At 33.4% G+C, this 26,302-nt stretch overlaps 2 protein-coding genes, 1 long non-coding RNA gene and 1 other non-coding gene across 4 annotated transcripts in view; 1 reads left to right on the forward strand and 3 right to left on the reverse strand.

Annotated features, from left to right (window-relative positions):
• LOC113767757 (beta-glucosidase 12-like) overlaps positions 1-9,724 on the reverse strand; it is a 47,197-nt gene extending 37,473 nt beyond the window's left edge. Inside the window, exon 1 of the mRNA XM_027311941.1 lies at positions 9,506-9,724. Coding sequence (XP_027167742.1) covers positions 9,506-9,724 — 219 coding nt within the window. The remainder of the gene's footprint in view (positions 1-9,505) is intronic.
• LOC113753103 lies at positions 6,795-6,901 on the forward strand. The gene has a single exon (XR_003464970.1). It is a non-coding gene; the product is annotated as a small nucleolar RNA R71 (small nucleolar RNA).
• Positions 9,725-18,979: 9,255 nt separating the features above from the next.
• Positions 18,980-19,752, reverse strand: LOC113751544 (F-box protein At4g00755-like). Its single transcript, XM_027295595.1, has 2 exons — positions 19,291-19,752; positions 18,980-19,181 (listed from the first exon to the last, which is right to left on the reverse strand). Exons 1-2 carry the CDS (start codon positions 19,652-19,654, stop codon positions 19,051-19,053), a joined length of 495 nt encoding a protein of 164 aa, XP_027151396.1. The 5' UTR covers positions 19,655-19,752; the 3' UTR covers positions 18,980-19,050.
• Positions 19,753-20,875: 1,123 nt separating this feature from the next.
• LOC113751568 lies at positions 20,876-22,842 on the reverse strand. The gene is made up of 3 exons (XR_003464843.1): positions 22,724-22,842; positions 22,507-22,611; positions 20,876-20,954 (listed from the first exon to the last, which is right to left on the reverse strand). It is a non-coding gene; the product is annotated as an uncharacterized LOC113751568 (long non-coding RNA).
• Between the last annotated feature and the right edge of the window lie 3,460 nt (positions 22,843-26,302).

The following is a 26,302-nucleotide window of genomic DNA, read 5'->3' on the forward strand; positions in this document are numbered from 1 at the left end:
AGAGCCTACTGCTCTTGTGTCTAATATGCCATATGATGAAAAGGTTAACCAAGAAAGGACCGAAGAAGTTAAATTTATAAATGTCCTTGGTACTAACTTTCATGGTGTAGGAACAAAGGAGGAGAAGATAAGGATGGAAGTTGGCTTAATAAATTCTCCATTCCATGAAGAAAATGGTGAAAAGTTGAGCCAATTCAGAAAAGACAAGCAAAATCCACTCCAAGGTGAAGTTGAGCCTCTCTATGACAAGTCTAATATTCCTCCTTGGCATTTGAGGAAATTGGACTATGAAGATCAATGCATGGTTCACCACATGGTGGATTGGCTCGGGAGTTTCGACCCATGGGGAGAAAATCTCTCTCTAAATGCTCTAAAGTGATTCAACTTTTTCAGTCGAGCCAACGACTATAAACAAAAGCGCTAATTGAGAGGCAACCCAATATTTAGGTTATATTTGTTAACTTGGTGTGATTTTGTGGTTTGAATCAATGTTTTAGCTAAATTGTTGTTTTTGTAATGTAGGGTTGGCAATTGAAGGCAAGGAGGACCAATTGAGTACAAAAAAGGCGAACTTTGATCAAACAACTCAACCCCTCGATTTGCGTTAAAGGTGTTTTTGATTCATTATAAAGGGGTAAAATGCATGTTTTTAATGTTTTACATTTGTTCCAGTCATTAAAATTGGCAAACGAATGATCTATGATGCATTTTGAGTCATTGGGGTACCTTTTGTAATTTTTCAAAAGTTGAAATTCTGCTAAAAATCGAAGCAGAAAACGCGTTTTCCACGAAAACGCGACTACAAGTTGCGTTTCTCAGAATCGCGTTTTCAATTCTGCGCCTGCAGAACATAAAACGCGCCTTTAAAACGCGATTTGAAGTCGCGTTTTGGAGGAAGTCGCGTTTTCTCGCCTGAGCAAAACTGGAAAACGCGACACAGATAAACGCGACTTTAAGTCGCGTTTTCATACGTAACCGCGTTTTCAATTCTGCGAGATTTGTGCAGAAAACGCGGCTTTAAAAACGCGCGTTGAAGGCGCGTTTTTAGTCGCGTTTTCGGTTCATTTTTCTGCTTCAAAAACGCGATTTCCAGAACATTTCTTCACTTTTCCATTTTTCCAGCCGCGTTTTTCTTCTTCTCTTCTACCCAACTCACAAATCTTCATTTTTACTCCATAATCGTCTAAGCCGAATTGAAGATCATTTGGGCATTCATCCACCGCCCAATCGTGATGCAGAGGATGACGATGATGCCGAGGGGGATGACTGACTTGGCACACTGCAGAAGCTATCTTTAGTTGCTGGAATTGCTTGCCTAATTATCTTAATTTGTGGAGTTTAAGATGTTAACTTCATTTCATTTTTTCTGTTTTCTATGTGGTAGGTACTTGTATTTTGACAGTGGTCCGTGATTAGTGGCTGATACGGATCTCAGCCATTGACTTGGGGAGTACTTCTTTCTTTTCTTTTCTACTTTTGTTTATTTCCTTCCCTACACATTGAGGACAATGTGTAATTTAAGTGTGGGGGGGAGAAATATGTGTGATACTTGTGGTTTTAGTTGTGTTTGATATAATTCTTGTGCTTAAATTATGTTTCTTGTGGTTGCTGGCAGGGAGTTTTAGTCCACTTTTAAGGGGAGATTCTGTCAAAATTTTTACAAAACCTTATACATATATATGTTATTAACCATAATAAATAAATAAAATTTTGTCACTTATCCTTTTGAAATAAATATATGTGGTTTTGAAACTTCTTTTCTCATGAAATTTGGAAATGACTTTTATGTGATTATAATTTTTATCTATAGGAAAGTATATCTAGTAAAGTGGAGAAACTTATGCCTATATTTTTGCATATTTGATGAAAATTCTTCTTTTTATCTGATTTTATAAGATAAGAAATTAATATGGTCAATAAGTGTCATACTTTTCTCATGATTATTCTTAGAGGGAATTTTATTATATATATATATAAAAAAAAAGGGTTATTCTACTCTAATAGTTTTTGTACTTAGTAACCGGGAGTCTTCATCTACAAATGTCGACTTTCGCGTAAAACGGTACTTAAATTAAGAGTACGAAAAGCAACTTGAGTATGTGAAATGTTGAGTAACCGGGGATCTTCATCTAAAAATGTCGATCTTCGCGTCAAAAGGCATTTTTCACAACTTAAGTAATATTTAACCCTTAAAATATATACATGAAAAAAAAAAGAGTAAGATAAATCCCTCTTTAAAAGAAAAATAAGAAGTTGATCCTGAGATTAGTTAGCATCTTTATTGACTATAGGAGTTGCTTGCTTGCGAAATTGGATAAAAATAAGAAGTTGAGTTGAATTGGTAAAAATTATGGTATATTTGGCTCTTCTTTGCTTGATATTATGAGTACTTGAATTTAATGGAAAGATCACATAAGGGTTATTTACCTTGATTCAAGGAAATGGAGTTGAAATACTACATATGTTTATTTTCAATTTTTTTTGGATCATTGATGGTTAGAATTTTATATTGCTTGAGGACAAGCAATGATTCAAGTGTGGGGGTATTTGATAAGAGTTTATTTTACGTATTTTTAAGTGCATTTTATTAGTTAATTTTGAGTTGATTATTTAGTTTTATAAATAAAATAAAGAGGTTTTTGGTAAAATTATATATTTTTGGTAAAAGTGGATAATATTGCATTTTTAGTGATTTTAATGATAAAACCTTCATTTTTATGCAGGAATGATGACTCAATCACCAAAGGATGGCAAATGAGGTGAAAAATAGAGATTTGGTGATGAAATTAAGTGGTGAAAAGAAAAATGAAGTGAAAAACGTTCAAATGAAGAATTGCACTTCAAGACAGTTTTGACACTCTTCAGTATTTCGATCATATCTCAGGCTACAAAGCTCCGATTTGGATGATTCTTGAAGCATTGGAAAGCTAACTCAAAGGGATACAACTTTTCTGTTTTGCACAAAAGCTAGTTTGGCCTTTATCATGGAGAAAATTGCAGTTGAAATAAGGCTAGAGTGAAAACGCGAGTAGACAAAACGCGAGTTTATGCCGCGTTTTGTGTAGGCGCGTTTTATAGCCGAAATTCTGCAATTTGACTCAGCCAATTCTCTCTTGTTCATACCACTTTCCAGCTATAAGATGCAAGGGAATTCGGTGCACATGCTTCAGAAGACAAAAGGGCAAGAAAAGTGGCTTATTTTCAAGTCAAAAACATTGGTTATTGACAATTATAACAAAGTTAGATTTGGGGAATCAAAAGTTGGAATTTGACTTGGAAAAATAAGCCTTTGAGTGTTTTTTATGCAGAGATAGAGGGAGAGGTCTGGACATCTAGACGTAGCTAGCTTCTTACAGAAAAACATATTCTCTCTACCTAGGAATTGCAAGAAAAATTGGGATCTCATTGTGTAATCATCTAAGTTGAAGAACAAAGAAGATTTTTGAAGGCTTCACCATATCTTGGCTAAGGCTTTCTTTACTCCTCTTGTATTTGTAATTGATGATGATTTACATTAATGAAGTTATGAGTGTTTTATCATTCATGAGTAGCTAATTTTCTTTATCTAGGGAGTAGATGAAGCTTATGGCCAAATGATATGAATTGATTGTTATTCATTCTTGTTATATGTTGTATTAACTTGTCTACTTGTGTATGCTTGATTACTTGTTGTTGTTTGATCACCAATAACAGGTTTATAGTTATTTTTACTCATTGAGAAATGGTAAAAATAATGGAATGACACAAGTAGAACTTGAGTTGTATATTCATGAGAATAGAAATACATTCAAGTGGATGAAATCTGCATTTCATGTGTGAATAAGAACAGATTTAGTATTTACCAAGAGATTAGGACAAACTAATCTGTTTTAACCCATTATTATCATGAGAATGTGATTTTGGTATTTCTGGAAATGAATCATTGGTTAAACAAGAGCAGTAACAAGTGTTGAATTAATTCATTTTAGATCTTTTGTGTCATAAGTGGAATCTACATCCCTAGATCTTAATAGTTAGTGAATTCTACTCCCCTTGAGATATTGCAATTTTCTAGTTAAGAACTCTTGTAGTTGAATTAAATTCTGAAGTTTCTGCTCAAATTAATTGTAAGTCTAAATAATAGAGTAAATTAGTATCTAATAATTGTTTTTAATTGCTCCTCGTGGGATCGACCCGATACACATCTCGTACTACAATTGCAACCTGTATACTTGCAGTCCAACGGGTGTAAATTCGGAATTAAACTTGCACTTAAAGTAAAAACCCGTCAACCATACACAGAAAAATCATCCATAAATATCTCCATAATTTTCTCAATATAATCAGAAAAAATAGCCATCATGCATCGTTGAAAAGTTGCAGGAGCATTGCATAAACCGAATGGCATTCTTCTAAAGGCAAAAGTGCCATAAGGACATGTAAATGTGGTCTTCTCTTGATCCTCTGGAGCTATAGCTATTTGATTATATCCTGAAAAACCATCAAGAAAACAGTAAAATTCATATCCAGCTATTCGCTCCAATAATTGATCAAGAAATGGTAAGGGAAAATGATCTTTTCTTGTTACCGTATTTAACTTACGATAATCAATACATACTATCCATCCTACCACAAGTCTAGATGGAATTAATTCATCATTTTTACCCATGATTGTAGTCATTCCACCTTTCTTTGGTACCACATGAATTGGACTAATCCAAACACTATCGGAGATAGGAAAAACTATACCTGCGTCAAGCCACTTAAGAATTTCATTTCTTACCACCTCTTTCATGTTTGGATTCAGTGTTCTTTGTGTTTCCACCACTGGTTTGCAACCGTTCTCCAATAAAATTCGATACATACATATAGAAGGACTTATACCTTTAATGTCTGAAATTGTCCATCCAATTGCTTTCTTACGCCTTCTTAGAACTCTTAACAACTTTGCACACTGCTCATCATCTAGGTCAGCACTAACAATTACAGGTAAAGTGCTATTTTCTCCAAGAAATTCATACCTTAGATGAGTTGGAAGTGGCTTGAGCTCTAACTTTGGAGGTTCAATTTCTGAAGGTTGTGAAAACCCTTTTCCTTGGCCAAGACTTTCATAAAATTACCCCTTTTATAAGGTGCTTGAAAATCCAAATACTTGGCCAATTCTTCAATTTCTTCACAAACATATTCTTGCTTACCTACACTCATCAAACAATACTCAAGAGGATCTAAGTCAAAGTTGACTTGACTCATCTCTTGAGTTAGTTTATCAATTGTGCCAATAGAATAAGCATGATCGGTAAAAGAAGGGTATTTTTTTATTTCATGCAAATTAAACTCTACCTCTTCTTCATCTACTTGAAACTTCAGCTTGCCATTTTTGACATCAATAATAGTACCTGCAATAGCTAGAAATGGTCTACCAAGAATAATTGGTATAGATACATCTTCTTCCATATCTAATACCACAAAATCCACTGGAATGATAAATTTTTGAACTTTTATCAAAACATTTTCCAACACTCCAAGTGGATATCTGATAGATCTGTCCGCTAGTTGCAAAGTAATATTAGTGCTTTTAAGCTCCTTCAAACCCAATTGTCTAGCCACCGTTAGAGGTATTAATGATATACTAGCACCAAGATCACACAATGCCTTAGAAAAATCAATGTTACCTATGGTGCAAGGTATAGAAAAACTCCCCGGATCCTTCAACTTCGGTGGTAGCTTATTTTGAATAATTGCACTACATTCCTCCGTTAATGCTATTGTTTCACAGTCTTCCAACTTTCTTTTTCTAGTCATGATTTCCTTGAGAAATTTTGCATAAGACGGAATCTGCAAAATAGCATCGGCAAAAGGAATGTTAATGTGCAATTGTTTGAACAGTTTAACAAATTTTTCAAACTCTTTATCAAACTTATTTTGCTTTAATCTTTGTGGAAATGGAATCGCAGGAGGTATTGGAATGGTAGTGGAAAATGATGGTTGCTTTTCTCTTGGATTCTCCCAACTATTTTCCTCCACAATCGCCTCTTGGTTCCTCTGCTTTTCTTCTTGTTTTTCATTCTCATCTTTCTCAACTTCCACCACTGGAGGATCTTCTAATTGTCTACCACTACGAAGAGTAATGGCTTTCACATGCTCCTTAGGATTGACCTCTGTTTTGCTAGGTAATTCTCCTTGATTTCGATTATTCAAAGAACTAACAATTTGACCAATTTGGACCTCTACATTCCTGTACATTGTAGTGAGTTGATCCAGTCTCCCTTCTACTCGTTCAAATCTGTCCGAGGTAACTTTAGCAAGTTTTTCTACTGCAATCTCCCAACCCGGTTTAGTTTCAGCTTGTGGTTGCCTTGATTGGAACCCCGGTGGATTGGTTGGCCTTGGTTGATTTCCTTGGTCCTTCCATCCAAAGTTTGGATGATTTCTCCACCCTGGGTTGTAAGTATTCGAGTAGGGGTTGTTTTGAGCATTACGATTGTAATTATTAACGAATTGTACCTGCTCAGAATCAACACACTCATTAGTATCATGTTCACCTCCACATATAGAACAACACGCTACATGTGCATTAGATGAACTTGGACCAACTCCACCTTGTCTACTTAGCAACTTCATCACATTATTCATTTGAGCACTCAGCATATTGAGAGTGTCCATTTCTATCATACCTGCGTGACGTCTTGTATTACCTCTCTCATTGGCCCATTGGTAGTTTACCCATTAAAGCTCCACCTGCAGCTGCATCGATCATAGTTTTAGTAGAAAAAACTAAACCATTATAGAAGGTTTGTATGATTAACCACTCCGGCAGTCCATGATGTGGACATTTCCGAAGCAAATCTCTAAACCTTTCCCATGCCTCATATAATGATTCACCTTCCAATTGGCTAAAACTAGTGATATCCATTCTGAGTTTAGCAGTCTTACCTGGTGGAAAATACTTATTCAAGAATGCTCTTGATAAATCATCCCATCCGGTGAAAGTATTAGGAGCATGAGAATGTAGCCAAAGTTTGGCCTTATCTCTCAATGAAAATGGGAACAATCTTAGCCTTATAGCATCATCACTAACTCCATTCATTTTAATTGTATCACAAATTTCCAAGAATGTAGCTAAGTGTGTATTAGGATCTTCTACTGCATTACCTCCAAATTGAGACTGTTGAACCATTTGGATAAGTGATGGTTTAATCTCAAAATTATTAGCATTTACCGAAGGCCTTGCTATGCTCGTTTGAGATCCTTGTGTTCCCGGTACAGCAAAATCTCGTAGAACTCGCCTGTTTGCTTCGTTTTCTGCCATTTCTTCTTCAAATGGAAGCTCTATTAAGATTTCCTTTATTGGTTGCCAAATCCCCTGTTCCTCTTGCTGTAATGTGTTCCTCCTTTGTCTATGTAGTGTCCTCTCAATTTCTGGATCGAAAAATACAACTTCTCGAGACGCCCGGTGCATACACTACAAATAAAAACAAGAGAAATTTTGCAGTTTTAATTCAACAACTTGAATAAAAACAATGAAAATATCTAAATTAATAGAGATGATTAAGCCCTAATATTGCCGCTCCCCGACAACGGCGCCAAAAACTTGACGGTGGTTTTTACTATCAATGCAAGTTTAATTCCGAATTTACACCCGTTGGACTGCAAGTATACAGGTCGCAATTGTAGTACAAGATGTGTATCGGGTCGATCCCACGAGGAGCAATTTAAACAATTACTAAGCCCTTGTTTTCTCTATTATTTAGATTTACAATTAAATTGAGCAGAGAAAATATAATGCTGTAATCTACAAACCTGATCTACAAATCTAGTTTAACAAATGCTGAATGCAAATAGCGAAATTTCACTTAAGGAAGATTCTAGGGATGTAGATTCCACTTATGGCAATAAACAACACAAATTAATGGATTTACTTCTTGCTATTATTCTTGTTTAACCAGAGATTCATTTCCAAAATTACCAAGTCTCATTTTCATGATGAAATTGCCTAGAGCAATATAGATTTCCCTATTTTCATGGTGAAATACTACTACTACTCTGTTTTATTTCATGAAATGCTAAATAATCCACCTAAGTGTATCTCTATTTTCATGAACATACAACTCAAGCTCTACTCATGTGTTTCCATTGTTATTACCAATCCTCATTGAACAATAACAACTAATAACAAGCTATTGGTGATCAATCAACAACAAGTAATCACAGCTACACAAGTAGACAAGTTAATAAAAGATCTAACAAGTGTACATCACCTTCAATTCATATTATTTAGCCATAAGTTTCATCTACTCCCTAGATAAAGAAAATTAGCTACTCATGAATGATTTAACAATCAAACTCACAAGTTTATTAATGCAAAACATCATGAAGTACAAGTATAAGAAAGGTAAAAGAAAGCTTAGCAAATTGAAGGTAAAGCTCTCCAATTCCTGCTATGTTCTTGTACAAGATGGTTACAAGTGAAACTCCAAAATGCTTCTCTAAGAACTCTTAGCTAGAGAGAAAATTTGTTACAAGAAGGAAAACTAGCTACCTCTCTTTTTTTTTTGCTTCTCCTCTGTGTTTCTGCATAAAAGGTGGTAGAAAGTCTATTCTTTTTCCTTCATAATTTCTTCCACTCAGATTTTGTAAAAAGAAGTCAAAGATATGATGTTTCTTTCTTTTCTACACTCATTTGGTCTTCTCTTTTGTTGCAGAAGCATGTGCCACCGATTTCTGGCCCTCAAAATAGCTGGAAAAGTTGTGAGAAAGGTAAAGAAAAACAGCTGTGCCACTTGCTGAGGAGAGAGACAGATCCGAGCCTCTGATCCGAGGGCTGAAAATTAATCCGAGCTCGGATCAGTGGATCCGAGGACTTCCCATGATGGATCCGAGGTCGGATCGTCTGGACCTCGGATACACTCCACTTGCTGAGGAGAGAGACAGATCCGAGCCTCTGATCCGAGGGCTGAAAATTAATCCGAGCTCGGATCAGTGGATCCGAGGACTTCCCATGATGGATCCGAGGTCGGATCGTCCTAACCTCGGATACACTCCGCCAGAAGTACAGACGAGGGCTCGGATCCCTCTTGTACACACGGATCCGTGCTCGGATCCGTGTTGAGCAATTTTCCAGTTTTTCACTTCTTCCCATTTTCTACATTTCTGCTCCCAATTTCTTGTGTACTTTGTCCTCTGGATAACCCTTACATTTCTTTCAGCTTGTGCATGAATTTCATACATCAATAACCTTCACAATTTCACCAAATTAACGCATTAATCCACTCATTTATCAAGTTTTGAACCTTTAAACAATATTTAATCAATTATCACCAAAAAAGTCCAAATATGGCTTTAATTTTCTCAAAACATACCAAAAATTCATGCCAAATTTGTACAAAATGTACGTTAAATATTCACTTATCAGCCTTTGCTCCAAGTATAAAGTTTAGTTGATGATCAATATATTACTAATATCGTTTCGAAAAAAAAAAAAGAGCACCTAAACTACATGTATACTACATATAAATAGATCGCGAACCTGATAAGCAGAAGATGCAGCCCCAAAGATGAACCCTTTGGGAAAACTGCTCCGGTTGAGTACATCTATACCAAAGCTTGGAGATAAGGGGACAGCACTACGATCAATTTTATTGAAGGCACGAGCACTTGGAAATACTCCACGGTGTTGGGCATTTGCTGCAAGCAAATTAAAACTAATTAGAAGTGCAGCAAGAAGGAGATGCCCCAGGAATTCCATGGCTTGTTTTAGGGTTGCAAATTGCTAGACGAGCATAAGCTATATACATAGGGAAGAAGGAGTGAGTTTCCTTCTAGGATGGAATTTCATTGGATTTGAATTTGTTATGAACCATAGTTTTTTGGTATTCATTAATGCACGTTCAGGTTCAGGCACATGCAAAACCATTCTCGTGATCCGTGAATACATGGGAAGCTTCGATACAAGAAGATTAGGTCAACACATATTTGTAGAATAAAATAGTTTTTTTTCAAGATTTCTTTCGGTTTCAAAACTCTGCCAAATGACCATTTAATGTTTTCTGTTTGAAAAGTTCGATATATATGATCCTCAAACACTAAATTTTCTGTTATAATGCTCAAGATATTGTCAAACATAGTTTCTTGTTCTTTTCATTTTCTCTTATTTTTGGTAGAAGTTTTTCCTTTTCTATTACTTTTGGTGGAAGTATATACTTTTAACATTCAAATTTCTAGAGGAAAGTATATAATTCTTCTCTTAGTTTCTTTTTTTTTTTTTTTGAAAAGATTAAGGAGAAAGGGAAATTACCTCATTCCAAGCCAAAGTTAACGTTTTTGCATTAAAAAAAAAAGAAAAATCTTAAGGACATGGTAGAACGTTTTTGCATTAAGACTCTGAAAATTCTTTTCCATCTTGAATTTGGATGCCAATATTACTGTTTTGTGAAAATTGAGTAGCTTTTTTGTGCAAGAGTCAAGATTTAAAAAATGTTGAAAAAATGTATCAACATATAAGAGGCTGGCTAATTATGTTTTTTAATTTACAAATGATGACTAACAGATGTATTCATCGAAAGAAGTAGAGGGCAGTGAGGAGGGGTTTAAACTGTCCTCAAATTTAAACAGTTAATATAATTTTAAACTCTTGCCTCAACCAAAACTTGAAAATGTGTTATGTTACATACTTAAGTTTAGATACGTCAAAGTTTTCTTTGCCCCTTAAAGTATATTTCTAGTTTCATCTGTAGGTACAGTTGAATTTTCTAGCCTTGATATTCTATGGTTCGCATGGATTAGGTATTTTTAATGGTATTTTGAAAAATTACACTATAGTGTTTTTGAAAACTTTCCACTATAGATAAATCATATTGATTAGGTGTTTTTAATGGTACTTTGAAAAATACACTATTGTGTTGTATTTAAAAAACTTTTCACTATAGAAGAATTGTATGGATTAGGTGTTTTTGAAAAATTATAGTGTAGTATTTATTTGAAAAATTTTCTACTGTAGATGGGTCATATAGATTAGGTGTTTTGGTGGTGTTTTCAAAAAATTACACTATAGTATTATATTTGAAAATTTTCCATTGTAAATGGGTCGTATAGATTATGTGTTTTTTGGAGATGTATTCTATTGTGATTTTATTGGATTTTTTTTCCCAAATTTATTAATTTCCATCACCATCCATCACACACCACCACCCTCCTCACCTCCTCTCTCCTCTACTGCTGCCACCCTCTCCACCCCTCCTCCTCCCTCGTTCCTCACCCTCACCCTTCCCCTCCTTTCTCCCCCCTCCTCTTCCCTCTTCCTCTCCCTCCCCTCCCTTCCTCTCTCCTCCTTCCTCCCCTCCAACTCTTTAAGATGCAATTCAGTGGGATGAAGCCCTCATATAGCAATGCCATCACTCTTTCAAGAACACTTCTCTGTGGAAAATCAGGAAGCTAGCTGCAGTTATTTTCAACTTTTAAGATGTATTGAATTTAGATGCAAGCATGAGGCTTTATTTTTCATCAGGCACATTTTTTCACTTGGAACTGTTACCAAAATTGTTTCTCAAATGAACGTTATACTAGCTTCCCGGCAGGGGTTTTGTTGAGAGGGAGTAACGGCAGCATTTAAAAAAAAACAAAACAAAAAAGTTATGAGGTGCATTATTTTTTTTTTTTTTGGGGGGATTGCTGGTACAACTTTGGTAGCCTACTGTAGATTTGGATCCTATTCAGTGGTAACAAGCGCTAGTTTGAGCAAAAAATGCTACTATCATTTTGAAACTAATTGTAACTTATTATTCGTTTCTAAGTTATCGTTTTAGAATTGTTATGTGTAATTGCTTAATCATTATGTGTTATTGTAGTTTTCCAAGTCATTTACTTTTACAAGTTTATTTGGTGTTAATAAAAAAATTAATGACAGTTTAGAAAAAGAGTCTTCGGGCAAAGTGTTTTAATGACTCGATTGAAGTGACATTTAAAGATTAGGGACTAAAATAATGTTATTAACTATTATTTAGTATAAGTTTGATTACGTCTGAAGTAATATATTTTTGTACCATATATTAATATTACTATTATTAGCATGTTGGAATAGCAAAAGTCTGGCTTGACTTATCTGAAGTAATTTATTTTTTTGTACCGTATATTGTTGGCTATTATTATTAGCAAGCTTGTACAATTTGTATGAAGAATATTATATGTACTGATCTAAGTAGAATTTTCGCTACTTAGTACTCCGAAGAGATACAAATCTTAAACTTGTTTTCATCTAGAGAAAATTTCAGAAATCTCCCTCGAGGTTTCTGACACTTTCATCTAGTACCCTTGAGGTTTTCAATATTACACTTACCTCTCTTGACCCTATAAAATGACCATAATAATCTTAATGTATTAATATTTTTCATGTAATTAAATAATACACTCCGAATCTTGTGCATAGGAGTGTACCACAAATTAAATATTTAATGGAAACAAAAACAAGGTTTACTTATAGAATAACTAATTATGTCCTAAACATAATTCTAACATATTACAAATTAATTTTAGTTTGGCTTGAAAGATCTAAAGATGAATAGAAAAAGATGTAAGTTGAAGATTTAAATACAACAGCGCATGTATTGGTACTCCAATATTTGAGGGATGGGATGTTATATTAATATAGTTAGTGAAATTTTTTAAATTTAATAGTACTAATTTTTTTCTTTTGTAACTTAGATTGACATTTAGAATTTAGGGACTGATGGTAGTGGTGATCATGATGATAGTGGTACTGATTTGAGATGTAGGTATATGAAAGGTTTAAAATAGTAGAGATAAAGGTTGAAAGTGGGTTTGAGATTTTGTGCATATTCCTTATTTTTTTATCAAATTTTATAACAAGGTAAAATGAACTTCACAATTTCACAAGAGCAATTTGGGTTATTCATTCAAAATTTTGACAATCGAATAGTTTTTGTTACCAAAATGGTAAATTCAAGGGAGGTATGTGTAATTTTTAAAATCTCAAGGGAACTAAGTGAAATTGTTAAAAATCTCAAGGAAGGTTTATGAAATTATCCCTTTCATCTAAGATTTTCTTCAGTTTTAAATGCTATTCATTTTATAGGACGAGAAGTTTTGCTGGTAATCGGCTGGAAAACCTCAAGTTTAAGCTGTAACTTGTGTGCATTTTGCTCGAAGAATATTATAACTGTTAAGAAATATAAGATCCATTTTTGGAATCTGTTGACTTCGAATTCCAAAGAAACACAAATCTTTAATTTCTAGGCACTATCCTGTACCATTTTTAATTTTCGACCATGTAGTGGTATGTTAACAAGTATTATTTAATAATACTCCAGATGTCATAAAAATCTTGTAATAATTGTACAATTAGAAATAAAATGGAGGGTGACCTTTGTTTACGTTTGAGATTTGATATACAAGTACTGAACTACTAACAATTCACCAGTGATTGTATTTACAAATTTTAGTTGGTTGTGTATTCACGTTAGACTTCTTTAAGGAGTTGTATGGCTCGAAAAGAAGAAAGAAAACAGAAAACAGAAAACAGAAGAGAAGTAGAAAATAGAGACGAAAAATGACAATAATAAAAAATAGGAATAATGAGATTGGTAGGATTGAAAGTGAAATCAACATGATTTGTTTTTGCTGGCAGTCAGCTGGAAAAGCTCGAGGTTTCGTAACATGTATGCAATTTGCACGAAGAATATTATAACTGTTAAAAATATAACGATCTATTTTAGAAATCTGTTAGACTGCGAGTTCCAAGGATACACAAATCTTTAGTTTCTAGGCACTATCCAGTATTATCTTTAGTTTTCCACCACGTACTGGCATAAACGTGCAAGCAGACCCGGAGATACTGGCGAATTGGCATTCAGATCTTTTTTTTATTATTATTATTATTAGACGTTAACATTTAGTCTAACCTACTTCTACTCCTACTCCTACTCTAACTTATACTAGGGAGGGAGAGGTTCAATGGGATCTAGAGAAACCGACAGGGATTAAATCATCATCGGACGAGACGGGGCATTACGTATTATAGATTAAGAAGAAATCACGTATAGTGATATATTGATGGGAGGTAAGATTTGAACCCTTGACCTCCCACCTCACCAACACTTAAAGTCTTTGGTGGTAGAAATAACACCTCCTTTTTTCCTTCTCGGTTGGTTATTCATTTTTTTTATATCTAATATCCACTTCAGCACACTTAATTTGTCAAAAATCCCACTCTAACTAGCATGCAATTAATACAATAGACACAAATAAAAAGATGATCCAATTTCTGATTTTTAAGAGTTCGCGTATTTGTATTTGTGTCTATCATTTAAGCATATCGTATTTTTAAATTCCGTAGATGACTTCCTAATTTATATTCAACTTACTATGTTAATGTACATAGGAAAAGTCTGAAGTAACGATAGTTATGGTAACGGAACTATTTTTACCTGATATAACAGGTAAAAATACTTTTAGCGACCATTTGATGACCTGTTGTACTGGTCATCTAAATGAAATAGTACCTAAAATGCTGGTTAGTAAGTTTTGCAAAAAAAATAGTAAGTTAACTCGATATATTAGTAACTTTTATGTCTCAAAAAGTAAACTTGAATAAATATGAAACTAACTTTGTTTTTTATGAAGTAAAATATCACTCTATATCTGAAACTTAGTTTTTGGAGGGTAAGTTTAGTTCAAGTAATAGTAAGTTTTTATAGATTAATAGTAAATATTGTTGATAGAATAGTAAATTTGGTTAATCATCAAAACTTAATAGTTTGTGGCATAAATTTACTATTTTACTTAAAGAAACTTACAATTGTACGTATCATTTATAAATGTTATATGTTTGAAGCATTTTAAATATACTATGAAAACTTTTTTTTTTTTGCATATGACCTTATAAAATATGTAAGAATAATTTGTCATATGTTAAATTTTTTATTACGGGAAAATAAACAACTAAGTTCCCAAAATATTTCACTTTTATTGTTTAAAAAATCTCAACTTGTTGGTTAAATTCAAAATAATTCTATTGTCAAAAATAGTTTTTCTCAAATTAACTTTCATGATTAGATGTGAGATACAAATATGGTAAAATATCTCTCATACATATGTCATGGATATTTCAGACTTTTAGTTAAAAAAAATTTTTGTGTTAAAATAACATTTATCATAGTGTACTAATTATTTTAGGACCATTTTATAGGTGAACTAAATTTAATTTAAATTATACAATAGATTATACATGCATGTGATTTTCATTTATAATTATTGGATCCCATTCTTATGAACAATCTCCCAAGGAAAAAAATCAAGATCATATTGATTTTCTTATATTAATTGTTATACTAATTTTGTCATTTTTATTATTATATTATTTCTCATTTTGTTTAGGCTTTTACTCTTATTATTTCTTGTGTCTCAGATGTAAATTTATTAAAACTTTATCATCTTATTATATTCATAGGTGTTAAATTATAAAAATTTTGATATATAAACAAGTAATATTCTATATATAACTAGTAAGATTTGTTGTTATTGTTATTCGAACTTTCAAACCTTTCAAAAATTGAAAATGATTAAAAGCTTATAATACGACAAAATTTTATTTCATATTTTACAAGATTATGTGAAAAGTCAAACTATTTTTCATAGTATTTTAAAATATATAAATAATTTTTTAAAATTATACCTATAATCAGGTATTATACAGGTATATTATGAGTACTTACTAACTAAGGTACTAAGAATTAATTATTAATAAAACATCTTATCATTATTTCAAATAAACTTCCTAATACTAGTTTGAAATATGTTTTAAAATAAAATAGCACATGTGTCCCATAAATCAGTAAGTTTGGATTATTAATCAATTTACCATGTTATTAGTAAGAGTTACTATTTATGTATAAAAGCTTACTATTACTTGAATTAAACTTACTCTCTAAAAGGCAAGTTTGGGAACGAAATCTGTTATCCTATTTATGTCTTAAAAAGTAAATTGAAATAAAAATGAAAGTTACTTTTAAAAAAAAAAATAAATTACTACTCTATATTCGAAACTTTCTTCTTGGAGAGTAAGTTTAGTTCAAGTAATAGTAAGTTTTCACGGATTAATAGTAAATCCTGTTGATAGAATAGTAAATTTGGTTAATCATCAAGACTTACTAGTTTGTGGCATAAATTTACTATTTTACTTAACGAAACTTATATGAAACAAGTATTAGAAAGTTTATTTAAAATAATGCTAAGATTTTTTTATTAATGATTGAAACTTAATATTATAGTTAGTAATTGTTGGTAACGTAAATGTATAATATATGATTGTATGTATCACTCATCAATGTTATGTGTTTTAAGCATTTTAATAAATGTATGTATCATTTACAAAGGTTATGTGTTCTAATAAATTTATTTTCTAGGTCACAAGCATAAAAGTTAAATTTGTACTAATGTGGCATAATCTTTGAAAACTATAGTAAATTTACCCATAGATTAAGTTTCGTGAGATTCAAATATATTTTGTATCATTTACAAAATGGATTTATATGCATATATTTTTTTTATCAAACTTACTTTTAATTGGCAAATAGCATGTAAATTATTATAAAATGTCATTTTATAATAATCATAATTTTTATAGGTGAATGGTATATAAACTGCTAAAATTGCCAATTTATAAATGCTAAAATCTAGTTACTTTATGGCATATATTAGTTTGGTCGACTAAAAAATTAGCGTAATTAAGTGTACGTTGGTTGTTGATTTGAAATTTGCACCCTTGTCACTATTTCGTTATTTGTACCACAAGTTTTTCTGATCAAAGTAAAACAAAGTCAAATATATTTTCATTTTGTATGTTGTATTTATATTTAGTAAAAAATTAATAAACCATGATTACATTTCATAATTTCTAATGAAATTAGTAACATTTTCTAAATAAATTGGAATAATTTGTAAAATATGTTATTTTTTTGACAATATAATTAGGGGTGGCAATCGGGTCCAAATCGGAGTGACAGGTCGGGTTGAGATCCAGGTATAATAGAAAACTGGTTGACCCGAACTTGACCCCCCAACCCGAAACGGGTCAGGATATCTGACCCGAATCTGAAAATTCCAGGTTGTCGGGTTGGCGGGACGACCCGAATGACCCAAAACTTAATTTTAATTTATTAATTTACCACTGTAATTTGTAATTCACACAAGACTAATTACATAATCAAGTAATAAAAATTTAAATAAATAATCCCAAACCAAATCAAAAATAAATTAAAAACATCGTAAAAGTGTTTTGTTCCAAACCAAATATAAAATAAATAAAAGCAGTATAAAAGTAAAAAATAATATAATAAATTATTTTTCTAAATATAATAATTTCAACTTCAAATAAGTTAAATAAATTCATTTAGGATTAAGTGATTAATGCCTTTGAAACAAAAAGAATAACGTAGTTTTGTTAGGTAAAATAATTTTTAATTCATAAACAGGTGATCGGGGGGTCGTATCGGATCACCCACGGTTTGACCCGAATAAGACCCATTTTCTTTTCGGGTTCGTCGCATTCGACTCGATTCTGACCCGACCCCGCAAAACCTCAATCCGAATCAATATATATCGTGCTAGGTTCATATCATTTTTTCAGGTCGTATCGCAAATTGCCACCCCTAAATATAATCAAAAGAAATTTCCATCATAAAGAAAGGATGATGGCATACGTATAAATGTAAGCAACTATTTACATATCACACCATAAGTTTAGGTTTGATTTGTTCAAAACATAGGTAATTTATTCGTTAGTAGATATAAAATGCATATTAATTTTCTACAAATGGAAAATACAATTTCATATATACTAACTATTAACAGAAGATGTAGTTTGAACACGATCAATTGAACGCATATTTCATTTGTTTAGCTATCATTTATTTTGTTACTTAGGTTGAATTTTTACATTTGAATAGAGTATTGATATCAGAACTTCAATTATTCTTAATGAACTTCAATTAAGTGTCAATGACAACAATTACTAAAATATAGTTGTCTTAAATTTTTTTGAAAAAGGACAAAAAAAAATGACACTTTTTTGTGAAAATATCAAATTGCTAATTCAATTCAAATTAATTTTTTTTAATAAAAAATATTATTCCTCAAACTGGTTGCTTAATCCGTATCTATGCCCGTACTAGTGTCGAATGGATAACTAAAATAGGAAATTGCAACAAAAATTAATTTTAACAGGAAAGGTGCAAATAAGTAGAACTTTTGCTAACTTTAACCCAAAATTTTAAAAAAAAGGATAGGCCTGTTTGTAGTTTTGAATTCAAAAGTGTTGTGGTTGTGATAAAATTCTTTATTAAATTTTGAAACAGTTAAGAATTCAAGAGATAAGTACCAAGGTGACTTTTATTAGCCATTAATTATAGTTAGAGTAGGAAAGGTTGATGCACTAGTAACGCTTGGATTTCTTTATGCCAAAGAATTCATAGTACCTAAAGCTGGTAGCCTTTTTCCGGATTCATTGAAGGTATTTACGAGACCCCCACAACTATTGTTTCCTCGGTTACGATGAATGGACAAAGAAAGTCGAAACTAGTTCCCACCAACAAATCCAAAATTCCAAAATTCTATCTTGTGCTTCAGAGCTTACAGAAGGGCAGCAGGAACAGAGCATAAGAAAACCAGAAAGCGTAGCAAGAAGCAGAAGCACTTAGTTATACTGGTCATCTGAATCATCGTCCTCGCCGTCGTAGTCGTAGTCATTTACCATAATCCCTCTAGCACCGGGTAATGTGTTGAGGATCATGTGCTCCCAACCTCTTATACTTGCACCAAACCTGTGAATGCGAGAAAAATCCCTCTCGCTTGTGCACCAAACACAAGCGACAAAAATCATAATAAAGTAGGACTCACCATATGTAATACAAACTATCTATTTCTTGCTTCTGCACTCTACCCAATAGCTGGACTTGCAGAATCCCTCCAATGCAGAGGACAGGTTCTGGCAGCTTGAACTTTTGCAAACAATTCTCCTATAACGCAGTTAATTAGTAATACTGAATCTGGACCAGCAATATTTCATGACAAGATTCTTGTGCAGCTGAAGACACTTCTCCCTCCATTTGTGCTTCCATACCAGCAATACAAATCCCCCATCAAAAATCTTACAGCCTTTGCTGGATATATGGGGGAACCAAACTGAAAGTACACTGATAATGCAAATCAAGTTTTTCTACCAATAAAGAGACAGGTTTTAAACAAGAAGTCACCGTCAACCCCCTCCTCCCCAAACAAAAATGAAAAGTCTTCTAAAATAACCTTGAAATGGTTGAATATGGATTTCAGTAATCACACAGAGTTTGGCCATCAATTTATACGTTAATGTCTCAGGGACTGCAGAATCAATTTCACCCTTGCTCGACCAGTAAGAAGGTCTCTGACCAATCCTGTCACTTGGTTCCGGGGTATTCTGAATGCTTTCATCTGGGTAATTGTCAGTGCTTGAAGCACCAAGTGCCTCAGACAAGCATTCTTTTCTTGGGAAGGAGGCAATACCTTGAGCCAAAAATGCATATACTTTATGGTCCCGTTTCAGACATGCCCATTCAATAGGCTCATTGGTCCTGGATTCCACAGGTTCTACAATGTTACTAATTTCAATAGCACGAGTAACAGTGGACATCTCAGGGAACACCTTTAAACAGAGTTGCTTGCATATTCCATTCACAATCACTGCATAAGGTTCAAAGCCCTTAAAAGAAACAGAGATAAAAGTACAGACAGCTGTGAAGGACCTCAATTTCTCTAGTTTGATCAAACACAGAAAAGATTGACAGACACGTCCTCAAATTCTTTTATTTTTCCCCCACCATAAGGCACAGATTGCCGCCCTGCACATAAACTTCTTTACTTTGATCACACAGAGAGAAGAGTTGACAGACAAGTGCTCAAACTCTTTTCTTTTCCCTGATCAAGGCATACATTGCTCAGTAACTTGTACAAAAGTGAAGCATATCAAAAGTCATATTGAGCAACACGGGAACCATATTCAAAACTTCCATTGTCATTTTGTTTGGACCTCTACTAATGGCTTACTGAGGAAATCACGGCACTTAAATCAAGTAAGCCAGTCCAATTTGAAGTAAACAACAAAATTCTACATGTCTCACGACATTTTATATAAAACTGGTATTTCAAAATAGGATGAAACGGCTCATTTTGAGCATCAGTAATAATCTACTCACCAATTTATTTAGTACTTGGACTAAACAAAGGTCCATCTAATGCAAATTGGCCGAAACAAAGAATGGCAACCTCAGATCTTATATAATTTACTAACTTTTAATAACTGATACTTATGCACCAGAATTAAGGCGGCAGGTTACTAGATATGGATATCTAAGCATGACAAGATTACATGGCCAAGAACTGAATTTAGAGCACAAAGACTTTGGGTTCAGAAAACTGAAACAATCAAGAGGCTAGTAACTTGATTTGAGACTATGATCACCTGCAAATCAAGGGCTCTGAAATCACTATCAAAAGCTTCGGTTTGAATTGAAATTTCTCGTTTACAAACCCAAGAGCACTTGGATGTTGAAAGTATTCACATTAAAACAAGTAAACACCAATCATTGCAAACTAAGGAGATTGTGTTCAGATTTACAATCAAAACGCATTACACTACCTTCGGAGAAGCGTAAATCATCCTAAAATTTTTTAGCAAAGTCCATCTGAAAAATCTGTACCCTCTCAAGAATAAAATTTCTTAATGGTCTTGGCTGAAATCTGGTTCATTCAGTACAAAACCATCACAAGATTTGTATTAAAAAAAGGCCACAACAACACATAATCATAGCAAATAGGTAACATAAAACTTAGGCGTGAAGAAGAAAAAAATGTACCTGATTTTCGTCTCCTAACAAGCTAGTGTTTCGTACATGACTTTGGATTAATGAAGGATTGCATGCCCACATTAATGCCTATTCAAATGCAAATACAGCACAATTATATTGCATGTCTCGAGACAAAAATAAAAGCAAGCTATATATTACCTGACCAGGAGGAATGATCTGAAACCAGTTACTATCCATTAACTCCTTTTTGGCCCCTTTACAAGATAAGGCAAAGAAAGTCTTACAACTCTAGCTATTGTATCTGACAATAATTTCACCTTGTTCTGCAGCCGTTGTTTAAAAAAATGATACAAGTTTAACACTCCTAAAATCTCGAGTGGATACTACCAGAATAAGATATATTCAAAATCACCTTTTGAATACTCGATTAACAATTGAGTAAGCAAAATTGTGGCTCTCAAAGATAGACTGCTCCTTTCATTTAAATTTTGGAAGAATTATTATGAAGCTGTTAGGTTGGATAGCCAAGAACAACTACATAACGATAGAACAATAGCAGAATATGTGCTATTCTTCCTTCAGGTAATTATTTATGGTATTTTTCATCCTTTTGTAGTGATGAAGTAAATGTTAAGGGTTATTTTGTATGGTCATCCACGGAATAATTCAACTGGAAGTAAATACATTTCAAAATGTTTCATTATTGCATAAGATTGATTATGTCATTTTTTTTATTTGTTTGTTCTTCTATACTGAAGATGAAATAAATGAAAGTACAAGTAGGCACATTGATTGCGTATTTGTTTAGCAATATGTACTTTGTACCATGCGTTTCCTGTCTTAGGAAATATATAAGTGAGCTTCTCAAATATTGAACAAAGTTGATTTTCTCAAAGAACATGAGACTCAAAAAAATTTTTTTGCAAATAGGATTGGTCGAAAGTTGCAGAAGAGAGCCTAGTACAACCTACAATTGCCTGAAAGAGATTGCCTAGTTCTTATGCAAAGGAAACCTATAAGCAGCAAAAACTTGTCTGCAACATCAGTTTTCCGTTCATTAAAGAAGACAAAATTCCTTCTTTTAGAGGAATTCAAGAAGACAAAATTGATTATGTCATTGCGTATTTTGCCTTCATGCTCTTTTATGAATGTTCTTACAGATATCGAACCATTTGACTGCTTCTGAAAGTTGACCCTAAAAGACTATAAATTATGATTATGTATATATGCCAGGAACGTGCTTACGAAATTATTAGAGACAAAGTCAATGGTAGTTATCAAAAAGCTTATTATCATCAAAAATATTAAAATGTTTAAGAATCAATTGTATTTTGTCCGCCAAACTGAAAATCAAAACCACCAAGTCAAATTTCTCTTTGGCATTTCACCGAACATCTTATATGCATTCCCAAATTAATCACATTTAACTTAAACACCTAGTCTCAAGTCCTTTCCTAGATGTTTCATATGGCTATTAAGCATATTTTACCCGTAAACAATCAAAACTACAACCATTTCCTAGATGTTTCAATGGACAATTTCAACCCCAAAATTGCAATAAATTCTTCAAATTCTCAGCCCTGATTTCACAAGAAAATCTTGACAAACAAAACAAATGAAATATAAATAAATTACAGCAATATAAACAAACGATTTCAAGAGAACATGATGGTCTAACCTCGTCACCGCTATTTTTCATATGCTCTTTGGTTGGCTACCACCGTTGCTAACCCTTTTGTTGTGTCTGATAGAGGGGAAACCCTTTCTCCTGAACCTGTGCTATCTATAAAGCATATTTAGCTTTTCCTCTGCACCTAGGCAGGCCAATTGATTGACTGAAATGAGAATCAATGCTTAGTAGAAGGCAGAAATAGAGACTGAGGCATGAAACCTACCAGAAGAGTTTAGCCTGAAGATAGAATTGCTTAGCCCGCTTGATCAATTTTCTAAATTTTAGCAAAAGCTAATCCCGTTCCATAAGATGATGATCGTACTCCTTCCTTTTCCAGGGAAAAATTTCTGAGAAGATAATAAAAAGAAGGGAAGCAACTTTAGAGAGATGTGGAAACCCAAACCGTTTTAGAAATCGATTATTTTCTTACTTTAATATGTAATTTTTTTTACTTTTAGTATTAATAAGTTTTAATTAAACAAAAGTAACATTTGTCAAATAATAAGTAAATTAAATTACTGAAAGGGTAAATTTCTATTTTTGACTAAAACTTATCTTTTAGGCATATACTTACTCGTTTTAAGTAAAAACTTACTAAAGTTAATATTAATTATTTTAATATAATATTTAAAAAGTCGCTCAAAAATTCGATTTGTCACTAAAGATAATAGAAACCTGTAATAGTAGGTTTTCCTAACATCGTTACCATAACTATAGGCACTACAGCACTGTCCAATGTACATATATTTATTACCACCTTTACATTTAAACACTATTCAAATTTTACTTCACCTTTCTGAACCCATGCATGTCAAGTAAACTTTTTTTTTTCCCTTTTGGCCTAGGACTACCTGCTTATCAATGTAGACTAAAACTATATGAAGCTTTTGATAATTGGGAAAATGACCATTTTCGTCCCTAAACGTTTTCTGGAGTCGATTTAGTCCCTAACTTTTATTTCTGGCCAATTTAATACATAAACTTAATTTTCGGATCTAATTAAGGACTTTTGTGGCGGTGCCACCACCAAAAAGCAATTTATCTCTTAATTTAACATTAAACAAGGGCATTTTTGGAACTTCAGGTATGAATTGTAATCAAACTGAGTAAATTAAAAAAATTATTAGTATTTGGAGTATTTTTAAATTTAAAACTTTTTGAAGAGATTTTCAATATTTTAATTAACTTCTTAATTCTTCCTCACCCCTCCTTCCTCCTTGCTGCCACCGCCACCACCTCCCCTTCCTTCCTTTCCTTTCTTGTCGACTAATTTTCTCAGCCACTCCTCTTTCCCGTTAACCCTCCAAAGATGTGATGTCTAAGGAGATCAAGTACTTTCATCTAACATCAAATGGATACACAGTTCAAGAGAGCGGCGATCACCCTGCATAGCAGTTAGTGTTGAGCCCAACCTGACCTCTTGACTGGAAGCTGCTGCTGCTTTTGTTGGCCGCCTTTCCCAGCCGATTGGCCGTGGTTGTGGGGTTGTTCCTTCTTAGTCTTTCATTGCTTGCCTGCTACAGAGGCTTCAGCAGAAACAAGACATGAAGAAGGTGCTGAATCACAATTTTCCGAATGCCGAATCAAGACAAGAAGGTGCCGAAGCCGAAGCAAGACAAGTCTTCTGTATCAAGTCTTTCCGAATGCCGAATGCTGAAGCAAGACAAGAACTGCGCTGGCTGCTTTTGACGAGTTTGTTCAAAAATGTATTAGGAGTGAGATTCTCCAAGGTTTTGTGGTTGATGGGCTTGTTCAAAAATGTACTGGGAGTGAGACTCTCCGAGGTTTTGGGATTGATGGGTTCTTCAAAACCGTAATGGGCGTCTGAATCTGGGGTGGTTTTGAAATGGTTTGCAATTGAACCAGAATCATGGGATTTGTAGTGGTAGAAATTTATGGACCTCAAATGTTGGAGAACAGAGGGTGATCTAGCAAGCTTGGGTTGTTGAGGATGAAGATCATTTTGGGAGTTTTGCTGGTGCTAATTGTTGTGGTGCTGTTTCTGGTTAGCTAAAGTTGAGGTAATTGCAATGGTACCAATCATGAGATTGAGGAGAACAAAGAGAACAGCAGGAGTAAACCAGCTGTTCATGGATGCCCAGATCGAAGGTATAGTGATTGACACAGATTCCTCAAACATCGTGGTTCTTCAGAAATGAAGGGCTGGAATATTGGGGAACCCACTCGCCTGCATTTACAGATTTCCTCTTCTACTTTCTCAATTACAATGTAAACTCAAAGGTGGATGAAAAGAGAAGGATAAGAGGAGGAGGAGGATGTGGGTGGCTGGTGACGGAGGTTGACAGTGAAGAGGAGATAATTTGAAGTTTTCAAAAATGCCCTTGTTTAACGTTAAATGAGGAGATAAATTGCTTTTAGGTGGTCGTGCTGCCACAAAAGTCCTTAATTGGATCTGAAAATTAAGTTTATATATTAAATTGGTCAGAAATAAAAGTTAGGGACTAAATCGACTCTAGAAAAAAGTTTAGGGACGAAAATGACCATTTTTCCTTGATAATTTGAATTAGTCTTCTAGTGTAATTGCAAGCTGGAGGATCCTGATAGGAAGGAAAGTATAACTATACAAGTTCAAAAGGTGTAATTTGTGAGTTTTTTTTTTTTTTTTGCCAAAGTAATATTCTTTTCGAAAAATATTACCCTTTTAATGCACTTCCATAATTTATTCTCGTAATGATTTTTTCTTGCCTTATCGCCTCCTATTTGCCATAATTAAAATAGCAAAAGGCCCACTTATCAGTAGAGAAATTCCCATTTAAGATAATCTAAAACTTCTAAAGATATTTTTTCAAATTGTACGCCATCCTACCTTGGTTGTTTACTATTATTTAAAACAAAAATTTTTGCAGATGTGAACCAAGCAATTATCAATCTGTGAGAGTTTTTAAGAGCAACTAAATTTTCTACTAGGTCCTAGGGAAAAAATTATAATTGTAATTGGGAACAAAAAAAATTCCAACAAAAAAGGAAAAAGGAAAAGCACGAATAGGTGAATGGTAAAAATAAAATCAAGTATTTTCACAAACAATCTCATCCTAAAATTACTCGATTTAGCAACTTGATCAACAGGATACATGTACGATGTTATAAATTAATTTTAATGTAATTTAAATCATTAATATCACAACTAATAGATACCCAAGAGAGTCCCTTTTTGTGAGAGCCCAAAAGAAAAAAAAATTTGTTTTTGTCATCTATGATTTCATCTAGAATTTGAATGTGTTCTAATTTGCATGATATTATTTAATATCCATGTTTGCTTGTTTCATGAGATTAAAAGACTTGAGTGCACCCTCAATTTGTATAGCATCAAATCTAATAGGACTTAAAACCAACAAACCAACTAGAGTAAGAATTAATAGGGTCATAATCTAATAATATAAAAATGTGAGGGTAATTGTTAGATTAACTTTTATACATGCTTGAGTGATAAGTGGTATGCTAAGTCCTAAGTGACGGTTGTCTTGCAAGACCCCAAAGCTATGTTTGACCAGAAAATTCTTCTCGTTGCCTTCATTGTTTTAGCCAAGAGAAAGACAGGGATACTTGGGTCATAGCATGACCAAGAGCTTCCATGACCAGCCACAAATTTTGACCAAGTCAAAACAGCTTGAATTCCTCCTTGTTTCCAGTTAGCTCAACCGAGAGCCAATTGCACATTCTTCACTTTTGTTGGAACCGAGAGAGAGAACCAAAACATTCTTCTTGGTTGTCCCACTTCAGCCAAGAAAGAAAGAGGGCAAGGCTGGTCTCCTATCTTCTACTCCAACCGAGAGAGAAAAGT

Source organism: Coffea eugenioides, chromosome 1 (assembly GCF_003713205.1).
Source record: "Coffea eugenioides isolate CCC68of chromosome 1, Ceug_1.0, whole genome shotgun sequence".
In the NCBI taxonomy this organism is placed as follows: domain Eukaryota; kingdom Viridiplantae; phylum Streptophyta; class Magnoliopsida; order Gentianales; family Rubiaceae; genus Coffea; species Coffea eugenioides.